General features: G+C 42.7%; 1 protein-coding gene and 1 long non-coding RNA gene across 2 annotated transcripts in view; one reads left to right on the top strand and one right to left on the bottom strand.

Moving 5' to 3' along the window:
* The window catches only part of LOC130191919 (vacuole membrane protein 1-like), a 53,440-nt gene that overhangs the window by 13,721 nt on the left and 21,266 nt on the right, over positions 1-18,453 (top strand). Inside the window, 4 exon segments of the mRNA XM_056411665.1 lie at positions 4,599-4,832; positions 8,368-8,499; positions 16,975-17,055; positions 17,423-17,539. Of these exon segments, the coding sequence (XP_056267640.1) occupies positions 4,599-4,832; positions 8,368-8,499; positions 16,975-17,055; positions 17,423-17,539 (564 nt within the window).
* On the bottom strand, positions 10,096-13,650 carry LOC130191920 (uncharacterized). The gene is made up of 3 exons (XR_008831296.1): positions 13,399-13,650; positions 13,081-13,258; positions 10,096-10,357 (listed from the first exon to the last, which is right to left on the bottom strand). It is a non-coding gene; the product is annotated as an uncharacterized LOC130191920 (long non-coding RNA).

The following is an 18,453-nucleotide window of genomic DNA, read 5'->3' as shown; positions in this document are numbered from 1 at the left end:
TTATACCAAGTACAATAACCTTTTGATCTGAAAGACATTCTCACAGACACACACACACACACACACACACACACACACACACACACACACACACACACACACACACACACACACACAGCCCACAGGGAGAAAACCCCGGGACAAAGTGGGCTTGGTGTGCAGCCAGTCTGGAATGGCACCAACAACCTTGCCAGTACAAGCCAAACCTGACCAGACCAAACCAGCGTGATCCTGGAACACTGCAAATGTTAAGCTTATTGGAAGCAGAGTTTTGTTCTGAAATTCAACTACAAAGGTCACCCAAGACTTCTCTGTTCCCCGTCACACCCCCACGCACCCTCAGGTGGGTCTGTGTAGGAGTGGAGCCCAATGTTTTGTTCCCCTGCTGTAGTTAAAGGTGTCAAATGAAACTCAAAAAGAAGCAATATACTGGACACCCTTCGCTCTTTGATGTAATTCATTCAACTTAACATAAGTACGATTTTTAGATTTCAACAAAAGACAACGTTTTCCCATTGTAATATGTTGGAAATATATTATTTTAATATTCTATCTTATGAGAAAATGAAAATGAATATTTCTCCATGATGTGATCTATGTGTTAAGCTTATATTACATTGTCAATTTGGAACTATAGATAAAGTATAATGCAGGTTTATTTAAATGAAAATTGAGGTGTTGTTAAGACGCACAAAGGTTCATTCAGAAAAGTGTTCCCTGCCACCTGCACATTTGAACTTGTAGTTTCCTGTTCATATAAGGTTACCAGAAGAAAAGATTACCTGGCTGGCAGATCAAATTTGATCTGTAATTAAGCAAATGTGAACTCTTACTCAGTTAAGTCGTTGCATATGAACACATCATGGACATGTTTCAATTTAGTTTTCCATTTTACAGTGAGGTTATGGAATTCATCACTGTAGCTTCTGAACTTGGGCAATAAATATAAAGTCAGTTTAAAATAGTTTGGATCACAATTAGAGTGTTATCTTTCAAGTGTATAATCCATCGGTCAGTGGGGGCCAGAGTGTGTGTGTGTGTGTCTATGTGTGTGTGTATGTGCGTGTCTGTCTGCCAGTCAGGGGGAGTTTTTATCACTGGGACCAGCCCCTCAAACCTCCAGCATCTCACACTCAGATGTGAGTGTTTGTGTGTGTGTGTGTGTTTTGTTACCACCACACACTTCTAAACACCCCCATCCGTCCTCTCCATCACTGGCCTAAGTCTAGCGTTCTCTTACCTCCCTCAGAGGTCCTGACCAGGGATTCTTCATAACGAACGAACCTCTGATGTGTGTCCTGCTCTGCCTCCAGCACAGTCTCCCACTGTAAGAAGCGGTTAACAGGTTATGCTAGCCGGACCACGTCTAATTAGCCTTTTTAAAAAGTGTTTCTAATCTACAGCTTACACTTCTGACTGTTGTTTGGTCGTCATTGATGACGTTGCGTCCATTGGAAATGTTCTGGATGCTCCCATCCAACTTTTTCAGTCCCGATTTGCGACAAATACTCAACACAGGGCAGCTGGTCCTTGTGCTTTAATGCATTTTACATTCCAACGCCACTGTGGATTTGCGCTTGCTCCCTCGGACCAAAGAAGGTGTGAGACAGTCTGCGTCAGTATCTCATCCCAGCAGCAGCTAATGGCCAACCAGCTTTTCACTTCCTCCCTCAGTGGGCACACTGATGCTACTTTGCTCATGGTGTGGCCCTTAGAGGAAGCTCCGTCACACCATGTGCTTTAGTAACTGCCGTGCTCGTAGCCAATCCCAACCCCGGTCACTTGTCCATCATAGGTCACTTTCTTATGCTTTCTTGAGGAGCTACACAACGTGGCCATATCATTATTCAAACTAATGGTTCAAATCTAATAATCATTGTTACATTTTTCTGTGCTAGAATATTGCATCGTCTGTGCACACGTAAGTCGTTTTCCCGTCTCTATTGATTTTCAAATAAGCCTGTGTGTTGGTTCTAACTTTCTTTCTATTTCCTCTATCGTCAGACAAAATGTAACTCCGAGCTGATAAAAAAAAGGGAATAAAAGCATAAGAAGCTGAGAGGAAAAAAAAGTATCCACGTTGAAATACAAGGATGTCACTCAGGACGTAAATTGAATGACAGGATGACCAGAGAATTAGTGATGATAAGTTGTCAACACACACAGACAAGGGGGGGGGGGGGGGGGGGGGTCCTAAAGTTAAACAAAATGAGACAAGGTAGCTACCTGAATGCTGTGGGCTGGGGTGCAGATTAATTATGAATCATCTGAGATGAGAGGACTGGGCTTTTGTGGGAGGAGAGAAGCAGTGACACAGCATTAGAGAGAGAGAGAGAGAGAGAGCAGGTACTCTGAGTCACGCCATGCTCTCTGTTGGCAGGATGTCTGTGTGTGTTTGGTAAACACACATTACCTGAGATAGACTTGGAAGGTGTGAGCAGGATGAATAGTGTGTTTCTTGGCCACACAAACATTATGCTTAAGGAGTCGGTGTACATGAAGTGTGCGTTTGTGTGTGTGTGTGTCAGTCAGGGCGGTGTAATCCCACTTGAGAGTCATTTTGGAGTATGTGGGGCTGGGGAGTATCCAGTCTGACTGAGTCAGTGCTTGGAGTTCCTTGACTTCTCCTTCTGAGTCACTAAAGATTTCCCAAGAAGAAAGTGTGTGTGAACAAACATCCGACGTTGTCTCTTTAATTCCTGGCCGTGCTTCTTTTTTTGACTAATTGATGTATATGTGACTGTGCCTGCTTACTAATACTGATTGCATTATAAACTGATCCGTATCATCTAAAAGGAGTGCGTCTTTCCTCAAGAACACATTGCTGTTTCCTGTTGCCTCGCACGCCACTGTCGTGCCCTTCCTCGTCCCGTCCTGTCTCGTCCTGCTTTGTCCCATGTGGCTCCGGAAGTTCCAGCCCCACCCCGGGTTTGCCGGATTGCGTTGGTGCTACGTTGCGTAATGCCAAACGGGCCCCGTGCGTCACTGAGAGCACCCTTTCTTGCACACATACGCATGAGTGTTAACACGTAGAATAGACCGAGTACGCAGGACGCCCGCGGGAACCGATCCACTCGGCGGATCTCCTTTATTTCAAGGGATCCCACTCGTGTTACTCAAACGGTGGATAATCTCTGGCATTGTTCCCTGTTCAAAGTCACATGACCTCTTCCTCGTGACCGGGTCCTGTTCAGTATAAAACCTCATCAAACATTGTGCATAATGATGTGGACAACCTCATTGTCATAATGAGTTAGTGTAGAACGGCCGGCGACCATTCCAACAAGTAGTTCCTTGTTCCTCTCAGAACCGACTTTGATGAGTGAACTTATGCTACAGAAATAGCAGAAACGGTGGTACCCTGCTCTCTGTTCAGCCTGCCAGTGCTCCCACCTTCGCTTTGACCCAAATAGGAAATTGAATGACCCTTTAAAACAGGTGTGCTACCTGAATTCACCCATCAGATCATTCAGCCTTTTTATGATACATTATTTAAACTATGTCATCAGGCAGTCCTCATGTTTATAATCATGGAGGTTAGAGAAAGAAGACTTCCAAAGACCAATGCTCGTACTTTATTTCAAAATGCCAGAGGTCTGTTGAAGTGGAGTGGAGCTCTTGTTCATTTTGGTATTTCTGTCATTAAGTTTAATTGTGAGTGTGGCCTCAGGAGTCTCTGGACTCAGATGTATTGTGGATATTGGGATGACTTGTTTTCGGGTTTGAAACCTGCTCCTCTCTTCCTTCCTTTGATTTCTATGTTTTCTCACTGGAAGCTTAATTGAAGTGAGTAAATAAACGAGAGCCAGAAATGTAAACCGGGCCATATCAAAGACTGCGGGTCCTTACGTATGCTAATGTACGATTCGTACAACAGAAGTGGTCAAACATTAATAAACCCAGTCTGAAGTGAGTCTGTATTTAGAGCCTGCTTCTTTTTCCGCTGCTCTTTTCTTCATTTGTATGGCCCTCCTGGGCACGTTAGTGTACGTGCACATCACCTGGGAAAGGTGGGGAGAATCCTCTCCTGTGTTGATCAAGTCACACTTGTTCTTCATTCGTTGCTCTTGACACATTTCTTTGAGGGAATGAGTACAAATGGTGTGTGAGTACAAATGGTTTCTACTCCCCTGCTTTGGTTCCCATCCTTGATTATTTCCCCCCGGGGCCTCCACTCCTCATGCGTTGACACTTCTCCCGTAGCCTTTAAACTGCACGAGGCAGCGTAACGCTTCACCAACGTTGTATTTTCCTCCATTTCCTGATGGCCTATTTAACTCCTACAGAAAGAAAAGCAGAAGGCACATCCAATCTTTGTGCTAGATTAGTTTGAAAGTCAGAGAAAGAGTTCCAGCAGCAGCCTCGATAGCGGCCCTCATATAACTGTCCTCATGATATCAATCAGTATTTGACTCACATCTGTGACTTTCTCCCTTTGCTCAGGGGTCTTCCTCTGAATCAAAACTACTTCCAGCAGGTGGATTCACAACTCCCACTCATTGGATTCACAACTCCCACTCATTGTTCACTCTTTTCTCCTTTTCTTTTCATCTTCCTCTTTCTCCGCCTTTATCTTTGGTCTTTCTCTATCTCTCAAGGGACCACACATAGCATCGGTGACCTTGGCAGCCTATGAATGTGGCTCGGTGGATTTTCCTGAACCACCCTATCCGGACCAAATAATCTGCCCCCAGCAGAACGCACCAGCAGCGGGCTCTGATGCCGAGCGGGTGGGCGTGGAGGCCATGGGGGCGGAGCAGTCAGCTGCCATCCAGGGAAGCATCTCTCTCTGGACCATCATCTCCAAAGTCCGCCTCGAAGCTTGCATGTGGGTGAGTGCCTGATACACAGCGGCTGTGCATACTGCCGGTGGAACAGCTAACGAGAAGTGCGGGATCTGCACAGTGCTAAGCCTTCACACACATTTCTCATGGCTCAGGTTTGGTCCCAGCTTGGATTGACCTTGAAGATTGGCCACAGCTTGGACCAGTATTCTGAGTGTCTGCTTTGAAATATTGTTGCTGTCAGGTGAAAACCTCATATCTCCCAAATGTCAGTTAATCAGGCAGTAAGAAAAATATTTACATTGACCACCATGCATTTTTGTATTGATCCAGTGGGTTGTGAAAGGTGAAATTAAACTTGAAAGGGCACCATCAAACTATCCATGTCAAGGACTCCACATTAGGTGCTTAAACCAGACCCTTTTTATGCTATGGTGTGTAAGTAGTGAGAAATGTGTCATCTTGGTCACTCCTGTGTGTTCTCTCTCTCTGTTAACATCATTTTATTTTATATTTTACTTTGTATACTTCTTGTATACATCTATATCTTTCACTTGTATACATCTATATCTTTCATCCCTGTTTTTTTATATTTTATTTTTTATTTTTTATTCTCGTGTGTTTAGTTTATTGGTGCTGCTACTGCTACGACAAATTTCCCCTTGGGGATTAATAAAGTATTTATCTATCTATCTATCTATCTTAATACACATAATTATTTTAATCTTTTTAGAGCTCCCTTTATGTGAAAGACTCCTATTTGAAGAATCCCGTGTTGATTCCTCGTTCATTTGTAGTATCTCCACCTGTAAAAGCTTAAGCTATAAATTATCCAAATTTGCATCAAACTGTGCATGCAAATGTGTCCATTGATAACTCATTTGCTTGGAAACCCCCAGCTTCTCTCCATGAACCTTCCCTCATGCAATGTTTGTGGTTCCACAACTCTAACCAGTTTGGTGGCTGCTGAGAAAGATGAAATATGCTTTCATTATACCACCTTGTTTCAGAGACAGAACAGAAACATTGTTCCGCATTATGGTAGAAACATATACAAATAACATTGTGTGTTTCTCTTCTCGGAGCCTTCTCACTTGTTTGTAGTTACATTCAGACCCTGTGGTGGTTTATCAACGACTCACACGTGTCTCGGAGTTACCAAGAAACCGCTGACGATGGCTTGTGCTACTGTGTCACACGCATGCACGCACACACACACACACACACACACGCGCACACACACACACACACGCGCACACAAAAGCCCAAAACAGATATGTGCCTCAGTGATATGTAAATTACACTCCACTCTCGACCCCTCTGTAACTACAGTATCTTTTCATGTTACCGGCAGTTGACGTTTTTCATGAGAACTGCCAAACACTAAGAAAAGAGAACTTGGTCACTGACATGACTTTGATGATTCTTTATCTGTTCCCCCTGTTCTGCATAATGTGGAAGTGAGGGGGAAATACAGTTCCTCAGTTACCAGGAGCTGCACAGGAACCAGAAAGGCTTTTTACAACCGGCTCTCTTCTGTGAATGCCCCCCCGGCTTCCTTATTGTTTGTAAAACATCCTTACATACACAATTATAAATGCTAAATTGGAAATTGCACACATACAATTCTAATGAAGACATTTTAGGTCTCCATTTTGGAATTATTCCATCAAACACTAGAAAGAAAAGCGTGTGTGTGTGTGTGTGTGTGTGTGTGTATGCATGCCACCCAATTCCCTTGTAGTCACCATGGTATACCCGCCACACAGTCACCACCACACCCATGTAACCCGGCATGGCCTCGGCTTGTCAGCTCTATAGCTCAAGACACCTGTTGCACCCATAGTTTGGAAGTGCCCACACCAGCATTCCTCCTCCTCCTCCTCCTCCTACTCCTCCTACTCCTACTCCTCCTCCTCCTCCTCCCATTTTCTGGATAAACTGGTGATGGGACATTCCCCTCCCTACCACCTCTTCTTCTCCTCCTCTTTCCTTTCTCTTTGTCTCTTTGTCTGTTCCCTCTTGGAGCCTCTCTGTCCACTCCTGCAGCTCCGTTAAGTGCTGCACTTCAAACACCACCACAGTGCAGGTGGACGTCTTTCAGTGCCCCCTACACAAACACACACACACACACACACACACACACACACAAACGCATGCACGCTCATAAACAGAGGCAGAGCTATTGAATGGAGCAGCTGCCAGGGAGATTAGGGCACTTCTCCATTATAAAGAGAAACTGGCCGATTTCATCAAAGAAGGCAGTGTTAACAAGAGAACAGGGTGTCCAGATTAAAGATGCAGTCTGCCAGGATTTGGGATAGCACCGCCTTCTGAGAGTGATTGTTTGGGCTTGTTGTCGCTGCCATGGTTGCTAACTACCCACTAATCATTTTCTGGCTCAGCTATCCAGCTACATACAAGTAATGTGGCTGTGATTAGTTAGTTATGTTCTTCTGGGAGAGAGATTGAATCTGTGATTGTGTAAGTGTTCCACCTAAACAAATGAATTAAATGTGTTTTCCATTGCAGTGCATTATAGGATGTGAGGCATGTGTCGGGGCTTGAAATGGTCCATATGCCATCTGTAATTGTAGCGTACGCCGACTGTATCCTCAGCATCTTCTCTCCACCCCCTTGCACCCCGGCTCTCCCCCTGTGCCTGGAAACATTAAAGTAATGAGCTGTGAGCAACTCCAAAAACACAGCATTTCTTGGCGGCTGTTTTCATTGTGTTAATTAAGTCTGTAGCCCTCACCCCCTCACCCTCTCCTCATGTTTTGGCAGTATGAACTTGGTGAACCGACCAAGTGCTCAGGATTTATTTCCCTGAAATCACTTCCGCTTTCTTCCTGTTAAGCCCCTCTTAATCACACAGGCTCCACCGTTTTACAGCTACAAGCTCCTTTTGGCTGTCAAATATTGATATTATGGTTCCTTCAGACCCCCTGGGCTTGTTAACACTTCTTAAATTCTCCAGAAACGCTGCATTCCACATGTCCAAAGTAGACTTGAACAGAGCAGTTAGCGCTGCAGTGTGTTGATATGCTGTTTAAAAGTTGCATCTGGTTTTTCACCTTCCCTGGACCTGTGTTTTATGGATCCATGATCGCTTAATAATCTGTTGGATTTTCGTCCTCGTAAATCCTTTCCGTTTTATTCCCATTAGGTGCTTTGATTGCACAATCCCAGACGTCAAGCAGTGCAAGCTCCAATGCCGAGTGAATATTTATATCGTTGCTCTATTAACCCCACAGGAGCCATGGCAACGTGGTTGATGCATGCTATTAAGAGAAATATATATATATTTTTAACTACTTATAAAACTAAATATAATTGAAAGCAAAAACATCAACCACAGCATCTAAATGCCATTTAATACAAATGATGGCAATACAAACCTGCACACAACGTTCTTTAAGCTATGTTAAATTCAGATGTATTGGCACGTTGTGTTGCCAAAACAGTATATACAGAAGCACGTAACACCGGGCGTAGTGTGAACAGTGGACTTTGAAAGGCTGAGCAGCAGTAATTAACAATCTCCGTATGTGTTTGTGTTTCCGTTTTTCTGTTGGAGCAGGGTGCCGGTACGGCCATCGGAGAGCTTCCCCCCTACTTCATGGCCCGGGCCGCGCGGCTGTCTGGCACCGAGCCCGATGACGAGGACTACCAGAGGTTTGAGGATATTCTGGACCAGACCCAGTTTGCACAGGTGAAGCACTGATCCCTGCCTCTGTTATCTAATCCCCCCCCCTCCCCCTTTCCTCTCTTGTGCGCTTGCATTCATTTCTAGATCCTTCATGTTTGGTGTTGATTTTATTATTATTTTTTATATTAAAAAAAGTTGGCCAATGCAAATTCCCTGAAGTAAATCCTGGTGTGCCAGATTCCCACATTGTACCCTGTGTGTGTGTGCCACTGAACAAGCCCCACCTTCGTGTCTCAACGGCACGGTGGGAATAAAGATCTTTCACAATGTTATGACTAAGAGAACAGCAATGATGCACTTGAGTGAAATGTTTCTGTCGTTTCCGTTCGTTTTTAAATCCCCTGTAAAAAAAAAGGAACATTCTCATATCAAACATCCCTGCAAATGTTTCAACAATGCCTAACAGCTCTTTGTAAATATTTATTTTTCCACCCCACTTGTGACTATGAATGGATGAGGTATGAAGGGAAACATGTGTGTGGGTTTGGAAAGGCTCTTCATCAGACCTCTCTCTTCTGACAGTCTTCATCCTTTAGGAATGCTGCTCCTTCTCCAGCAGGGCGGTCAAACGGTCAGACAGGTCAAGTGCAGTAAAACAACTGATCCAGAAATGGTTTTGAACTTTACAGCGCTGCCGTTTACTCTTGTATTTGCAAATAAACTGGAGCAGACTTTATCAGGCCGTCAGGAAATAAATCAAGTTTTCTTTAATGAGGGTATCCCAGATATGGGATTATAGAGTGATTCAGAGGAGCGTTAATCTTGTTTCTGGTATTAATTTGAATGCATGCATACAGGATTGGCAACAGTAAATCCATAGTGTGTATGGACGTCATTCAGCCTCTGATAACACAGTAAGTGCCTCTGGTCACTCTGTGCAGACATTCCTTTATTTATCCCACTATATTAAGTCATTATTTATATGTAGCCCAAAAAATGTATTTCACGTTTTAGTTCCCCCATTATTTTCTCGTGATAGTAACACAAATTCAAACTTAACCGGGGACTTCTTGGTTCTTTCCTTTGTGTCTCTCCCCAATCAACCTGCAGAGGAACCTCCACAATAGATGTATAGTTACATCACTGCATTCATGTTGCCTTTGGCTGGATCCTCTCTTACTCCGTCCCTGCATTTTCTTTTATCTTAAAGTCGAACTGTGTAGACATTAGTATAAACAACAGGTTTCGCCTGATGTTCTTTTTCAAAGTATACACCAATATCTTTTGAAATACAAGCATGTGAATCCCTAAAAGCATTGGAAACTCCCAAATGTTACATTTAGGGGGTATGGGGGGGGGGGGTAGCACCTGCTGGAAGATCCATTGATACCGATGCAGTGGACAGCTGGGCAGGTTGTCCCCGACAGCGGTCCTGGTGGACGGACGACACGTTTGAGACTTGAGCCCTGACATCACCAGCTGGTATCGTGGCCATTTCCACCAAAACTGCCACAAAAGAGTAATGGCGGTGGAGGGGCGTGGCAAACGGGTGGCGTGTGGAGAGGGGGTTTTGCCTAAATGAGCATCTCAACATGTCACAGGAGTATTATGGTGGACCCAATAGCACAACTCAGGAGACCGAACTGGAAACAATGATCTTTTACTCCGAGTAATGGTAGGAACAAAACAGGCAGGAACAGATAGATACAATTTGTAACTCTGGAGGGCTTGGTCAGGAAGAACACAAAACAATCTGGCAGAGGACAAGTGCATGTGAGGGGACCTAAGTAGACAGGGACTAACGAGGGAATGGACAACAGGTGAGACGGGCATGAGGACCAGGTGAAGGTAATGAGGGATTGACGAGGGAGTGATCAGAGGCAGGTGAAGGGAGTTGGACTGACGAGATGGGAAGCAGGATCTGGAATGACATGAGAATTAGTGAAACAGGCAGACAGGATGAAAAGAACTAATAAAAGGAACGTGTGGAGCTAAACTGTTACACAGCATGGAAGAGCTTCTGTGTGTCTTCATCCAAACAAACAGACAAACAAACAGTGCAACGCAGGAGGAGCATCGCCTGGTTGTCTCGCATCCTTGCGAGTGCAGATTAGAAGTGACGCTGCATGCTGCTCTCACGACACATCCTTAGTCTCTCTCTCTCTGACATTGTTTCTTTATATGTCCCTCTCTTCCTCTACTCTTATTCTTTCTCACACAGTCTGTTAGTCTCCCACTGTGCATTGCTCTCTCTCGCTCTCTCTCTCTCCCTCCCTCTCTCTCTCTCTAATGATGCCTGGCAGCCGTGTGTGTATGTCATGTGTGCTCGTGTGATTGGACAGCATCTGGAGGCAGGTTGCGAGCACCAGCGAGGACCACATACGGAAAAAATGTTTCTCTCGCCTGGGCTTTTACCGTTCCTCGGATGCTCTCAGGGTTCCCTCTTTCGCTCGAGGAGATCCTGCAGTACTTCCATCCTTTACCCTTTTTGCATCTTTTAAGGTGGACACGGAATGCGTTTATCTGCTCTGGATTTGGGTCACAGGTTTTGATTGAAAGCTGAAAATCAATAGTTGTAGGCTAAAGTGGAAACAGACTCCACTGGGATTGGATTGGAGAACATTTGGTATCGGTGGATCGTTTTGTATCCGAGTGGAAGTGGTTAAATTTTGTCCTCAAAGATGTTACTCCCTAACCCTCTCCAAACAGACACACACTCACACTCGCGCACTGACACACACACACACACAAATGCACACACACTTCAGAGCGGGATTGAGATGCTCACTGTGTCCCCTCCGCTAAAGTCACAGAGGCTTGTAGGTGCCAGAGGTTTTGATTTAAACCTTGTGGTATTTCTCCCATCTTACACGTGCCAACTTCCTGCCACAAGTGCACGTGATGCACAGCACCAAAGTATTTTTTTCTTCTTTTCATTCATTCAACAGAGCTATTCAAAAATAATGAAGTCATGCCTTCTTCTAACGGCTCTAGACGCTGATGTCATGAACATCAGCTTTTTCCCCCTCCTCTTAAACCTTAAGCTCCACGCGAGAGTGCCTGATGCGCTGGAGAGGAATCCTCCGTATCGACACGGACCATCTCAGTGGATCCTGCAAGGATCGAGTCTCTGCTTGTAACTTGATAATGGACTGTTGTTTCCTGGCTTGTGTTCTTTTTTTCTCCATCCGGTACGGAAGGGGTTAACAGGCTGTGAATTCTTGATTGCCAACTCCCAGGATTGTATCTCCTGTAACTCAAATCAGGGCCATCTGCGCTGGGCGTATATGCCTGCCTCCCCCCTGGCCTACTGCACTCAAAGGCTCTCTGTGCTGTGGTTTGCCCGGCCCCGTCACGTGACTTCTCTGAAAATGCCCCCTCCCTCCTCCTCCCTCTTTATTTCCAGTAAACTGTTTGAAAGGAGGGGGGTGAGCCAGAGTAAAACCAGCTTCCCTTTAACCACAGCTTGTTAAAGAATTTGTCAACGTGGACTCAGGGGTGCATTTTGTGTGTGTGTGTGTGTGTGTGTATGTGTGTGTGTGTGTGCACTGGATAGATTTGAATGCAGAGCTTTTCTTTTTTTCTTGAAAGTGGACTTTCTATTGCATCAGGAGTCCTTAATCAGTCCACTTCCTGTGCCAGAGGGAGCAGGCGCGGGCTTGTCAGGAGTTAATGAGATGAACTTTAGCCATCTTCGTGTCGTGGGGTGGGGGGCTCACGGCCACTTCGGAGATGTGTGTCTTCTGTTTGAAAGACTTTCATTGAGAAAAAGAAGAAAAAATCACAGAACGAGGGAGAGAAAAAAATGTGCGTGGGTGTTGACTTGTTTATGGGCTATGCATAGATTTGTACTTGTCTGACAATTTACATTTCCACATGGAGCAGAGTGCCTTGTCGCTGCCTGCTTTTTGTCTCTGTTTGAACTCTGTACCCCGTCAGCACTCCAAGAATACTGAAAACAAAGTGTTTGCTTTGTCAACTTCTTCACTATAAGCCCATTTTTTTATAAAAGAGAACCCCCTCTTTTTTCAGCACATCCAAAATAAACAGATATCGCATTGTACAATAATGCCTTTCAGATGGTAAAACAAATGTCACGGTCATAGTGACATTTGGTTTAACATTTGAAAAATCCTGACACTAAAGAAACATTAGTTCTTTATATTTTTGGATTTGCTGTATCAATATTTGGACTGTCATGTTAAATGTGGAGGACGTGCTCCTGTATTCATAGTCTAAGAGTCATTTATTTGCCATGTTCAATTAATGATCCAGGTACCATAATCCCATAAACACCCTGATATTCTCTCATTTATTACATCAAATAAACAAAGGTATATTTTCTGTGATTAAATAAATAAAAAAGTGTGACAGCTTTATTATGTTTGACATAAAGCACAGATTGATGTACCATTTCATTTAACAGAGCACGTTTGTGTGGAGCACTTAGAGTTTGATTATTAAAATGAGGAAGTGGTCAGAAGTATATGGGGCTCAGTTCAAAGTGGGCTCTGCTCCCCACAGAGCTGTGCGCCATGTGGGGTGACTGTGCAGAGTGCGAGTACAGCGTCGGTGCCGTTGAGCCAAATCTGGAACCAAAAGCTCCACCGTTTTAATGACGCTGCACCCCTGACAACATCTTACCAAATGTAATTGCTGCTATGCCCAGCCCTGCAGGCCGGCGGTGACGGGGGTGGGGGGAAGAGGCGGGGGGGCAGGCAGCCCCTTGGCAAGCTGCCTTGCAAAGATGGTGATTTTCCATAAGCTGCCAACAACAGAGTCTGAATGTCTGAACCCCAGCCATCCGAGATAGATGCTTCTCCTGGTCGAGAAATGCAAAATAGAGAGAGTGAGTCCAAGTATATAGTTCAACTATATTAATCACAGTGTCACAAGTTCACACTCACACACACACACACACACACAAACATGTACGCACACCCCTTTACACCCTCCCCTCACCTCCTGAGGGACCCTTTGTTCACGCTGCAGTGATATTTTCATCCCGGCCCTCATTGCGTGAGTCAATAGCTTGACTCCGTCGCCTAATATAAACAATGCACGTGTCCTGATGTTAGGAAACGAATGCGATTCACAAGCCGTCTCCGTAGCACTAATTGGTTCTGCAGGGTTTCTGTCCGCACCGCAACACCGGCATGTCATCAGGTGCCCCGGGTCCAGACACAGTCCTCAGCGGTTCAGCTGTAAACCATCCATACACATTCCTTCTTTCCCTGTCTCCCACCAGCTGAGCAGCTCACACACACACACACACACACACTCACACACGCACACACGCACACACACACATACACACACACACACACACACACACACACATGCACGCACAGGGACAGGCTAGAATTAAAACTACAGGCAAGGAGAAAACTTCATGATTGGACGTCAGTGCAGGCAGAAATTCAAATGTTGAACCAATCAGATTGCGTGTCCCTTCGCTCCCCCCACCACCTTATTAGGTGACCTCCCATGTCTCTCATGTTTCCTGTCTGCTTATTGGCTCCTCATGAAAAAATGGCATCAGTACTGTACTGGTTTTGTTGACCATATTAGGTATGATTATGTATTGCCAGCCCCCGCCCATTGTTTAAATTAATACAATGTTTTAGAAACTGAGGCCTTACTCTTCAAAAGAAAACCCCATTTTTATTGTATATTCATATCCTAATAGGAGTTTTTTTAATTAAGTTTCTTTGTCAGTTGATTTTATATTATTTTAGGTGAGAACAAATTGCTTTCAGTGAGCAACTGTACTTCACGCACAGCAAACACTCATTAGGATATTTAAAATAATAGGCTTTTATTCAATAATGCCGTCGATGCATTTTTTTGAAACACTTTGCTACATTAAAAACATCAGAAAATATTATGTAAATGTATATAAATGTTTAAAGGTGAAAGTTCCCTTTAATACTAACTTATAAGTTCAAGTTCAACAGTCGATGTGGAAGTGTGTATTTTCTTCAAAATAGAGGACATCTTAGTTTGCAACAACAACCTTCAAACACCTCTTGTATTTGTATTAATTTACTGTGTGTGTTTCATTCACTTCTGTTCTGTTGACAAATATAAAATGAGTTTGAAGTTTAATCTGAAAGGGACAAACAAATGCTTTTAATGCCAAATATCTTCATACATCCATAATGCCAATGCAATCTATAACATACAAATGTGTTGCAGTAGAAGACAGATTCAATTAAACCTTTTGAATATCTTTTTTTTAGCATAATTATATGTAAAGATAAATTAAACATACATTTAAGGATTTATTCTACAAATATGTATTTGGATGTTAAAAAGATGCTTATAAAAAGCTATGTAAAATAATTGCTTCATCCAATATGTCAAATATAATTTATGAAAACAAAAAAAAACTTTAATCTCTTGTGAACTCACAGCCTTTTTTTTCAAAAGCTGTAATAAATCTATTACAATAACTTTGCAAATAAAGAATAAACTTGTTTTCATGAAAAAGTGCAACAACTTTGAGATAAATTCAGACAAATGTAGAAATAATAACGAATGAAAGCGGTTCTGCCTTTTTTGGCTGTAAAATCTATATATTTTATAGCCAAAAGATCAAATTACTAATTTATTAAGGCACACAATATAAAAAAGCTTGCATCGAATATAGAAAACAATAAAGTAAAATGTCCTCAGTATATTTGATTATTTTAAGACATTCAGAAGCAAAGAACTTCTCTTCAAAATGTTTTTATTTTAATTAAACAATAGCAAATCCAGCATTGTATCAAAGTAATAATTTTATAAATTACCTAGATATTGACTGTATCTTCCAAAGATATGAAGGGTCTTGCATGAGGGGTTTTCTTTGCATCCCCGCTGTGTTCCCAGAAGAGTTTAGTTCAAATCCCAGAGGCAGATTAAGGCTTCTCTTCCCAGAAAAGGTATATTGGGGAAAAATGTGTGTCATTGCTTTGAAAAGAGGCTTTTGTTGCCCGTCAGGGGGAAAAGGGCAAGGGCAGCCGCAAAGGCAAGAATTTGTGAGTCACTGGATGGACCAAAGTCTGTTCTCTTGTTCTCACATTCCCAGTGCCATTATCAATGGAATTAATAGCCAGCACTGGATGTGAGAGACACACACGCTACAACCAGTTCATCACTTTGATAGAATGAAGAAGCAGTTGAGCCTCGTCATTATTTCAGAGTGTGTGGCAGGTGAGTCTGAGTTTAAAGCTGTGAACTTGAAGATATTAATGTTGGCAGGACGGTCATGAATTTAGCACAGGACTTCATTTAATTGTGAAACCCACCTTTTTCATTCAAACATTTAAATAAATAGATATCACCTTAAACAAATTGTTTATTATTAGGTGAAATGTTTTTCCTGATAGATATACACAAGCAGCAACTTAAAACGCGAAGAGCTCCTCATTACTTGCACATTTATTTTGGGTGAATGTAGATGAAGTAGAATTAAAACTGTGTAAATAATTTTGAAAAGTGCATGTTTGGGTATCGGGTTTTAGAGTTTTTAATAATTTAAAATGAAGCAGGGAAACTTGAGAGGATTTAGAAACACAAATTCTAAAATATTGTGAGTTAAAATCACTCAATGCACATCGCATTAAAATATATGTATTTTCAAGTTCAAAGCAGTTTGCACAGCTTTACATATAATTTCTGAGGATCTAATTATTGTGTCTGTCAACTGTAATCTTGCTCAATAATAAATTAAAACTTTTTGGTGAAGGCACATTTACAGGATGTAGAAAAACCTCCAGTTGCAGCTCGCTCTCATTTAAAAACAAGCTGAGATAATAAAAAGAAATATACTTTTCACTAATTTTTCGTTTCATTTGGATACTAACATATTTTTAGATATAAAATGGAGAGAAAAAATTATGTCAGTAGACAACAATAATTTGTAAACAAGCTAAAACATCAACATTGAGAGACTGGAGAACTCCTAAAAGCAGATATTTGATTATAAGTTGTTATCTTAAATTCTGAAATGATCCTTAATGTTGTGTTTGTTTTAATGTGGCATTTGAATGAGCTTCAGAGCATTCATGAAAAAAGCTGACTACACACATTTATTTTACACCCTTCTGTGATATTCCCTCTTCCACAGAAATGCTTTGAAAAACCCAGGAAAAAAACCTCTTCACTCTAAATTGCTGTCAAACAAATGTTTCAGGAGCCCAATTTATTATTTGAATCCCTTTAAAAAGAATTGTGAATTATTTTTCATGTAAAATATAAATCCGTATTCATCATTTTAAATGGTTTTAATCTTTCGGACATAATCCAGTATTTATACAGTAAAGACAGTGTGGTATGTATCTGATAGAAGCTGCACAACATTAATTTGAATAATTAATTATTCTTATTTTGCAATTAGTCAATGTCAATCTCAGTCAAGCAGATTTGAGATGTCTCCTGTAAAACAGTAAAGTCTAAATGATGCACACGGCATGTGATCAGTATCACATAAACATCGGCACATTTCTAATGATAATTTAATGACACATTTTCCCCACTTTTGCTCTTTTTCAGGACTTTGCCACCCGAGCAAAAGTCGCAGTGCAGAAGCTCATCCAGAGGGTCGGCTTCTTTGGGATTTTAGCCTGTGCTTCTGTGAGTCCAATCACACACAAACACACACACACACACCTTTTTCTTCATATATAATATTAATTATCCTCTTTATGGCGTTTTAACACTTTAAAACATTTTGTAATGTTTGCAAATCTATTAAAGTATTTGACAAAAAAAATGACAATGAGTCGTATAAACAAGAAATAGATATGGAATGTGCATGTGACAGTTGGATAACCTCATGGGATTGTCAGGGACCGTCTGTAGGGTACCTGGAGAGTACAGATGGATAAACGTCAATACTGTGCTACATTGTTTCATGCACTTTCTCTACGTGGTTTGTTTCCTAGTTCCTGGGGTAAATTTACACAATATCCTCTTATCATCTCTATTGTTTCCCCCTCAGATTCCGAATCCCTTGTTTGACCTGGCAGGAATAACATGTGGACATTTCCTGGTGCCATTCTGGACTTTTTTGGGTGCAACACTTGTTGGAAAAGCAGTCATCAAAATGCACATTCAGGTGAGCTGCAGCTAAACTATATTAATCAGACTCGCCTACAGTAAATCCCTCTTTGCACAGCACTGGATAAGTTGTGTTTGAGAGCAGCTGCTGAGATTTGTTTCCTTTGATATTGTTTCCGAAGGTGAAGTGTGTTATATAATGGAATCACATGCACAGCATCTCCGTACTGTAGTCGGCTGCTAGCATGGAGGCCATTTTGTGCAGCCGAAAGAGGGGGAGTCAACCATTTTGTGATCGCAGCTGCTGCCCCCCCCCCCCACACACACACACACACACCCTCCCCCCCATTGTACAGTAGACCAGTCAGACTATGGCAGATTGAACATTTATAGGAAAGTAAAGGAGATACATCCTAACCAGAAACCTTGAATAAGAAAGTGCTGTGAGGAGACTTGGCATCCCAAACGGTTCTTCTAATCCTGGAAAATCCTCAATTTGTGTCCAGGAATTTGTAGTATGTCTGTGATTACCGTCGGAGGCTCGACTTTCTGTTTTCTTAGCAAACGTTCTGCTCACTGTGATTCAGAGAGGAAGGGTTAAAAGCATCTGGCCTCATTCCTTCATCGTAAGCTGAAAGCAGTCCTGCACCCAATTGAGAAGAAATGTGTGTGTGTGGGGGGGGGGGGGGGGATCCAACCTAGTAAGAGCAAGTTAAAGCTGATAAACATTGTCGGTGGGAGGTGATGGAGAAAGAAAGAGGGAGAGATTGGTGAGGGGGTTTGCATGCATGGAAGGCACAGTAGCAGATTTCACTCAGGGGTCCCAGGGTCCCCCGAATGACAGAGCTGTGTCCCTCCCTCGTTTACGGAAAGAAAGACTTCACTCTGCTCTCTGGCGTTTCTCGGCGTCCCAATCTCTCCTGTAGCTGCTTGTTTTAATCTTCTTCAAGCTCAGGTTTTGCTCCTGATGCA

Source organism: Pseudoliparis swirei, chromosome 3 (genome assembly GCF_029220125.1).
Source record: "Pseudoliparis swirei isolate HS2019 ecotype Mariana Trench chromosome 3, NWPU_hadal_v1, whole genome shotgun sequence".
In the NCBI taxonomy this organism is placed as follows: Eukaryota; Metazoa; Chordata; class Actinopteri; order Perciformes; family Liparidae; genus Pseudoliparis; species Pseudoliparis swirei.
This window is presented reverse-complemented; position numbering and strand designations above follow the sequence as displayed.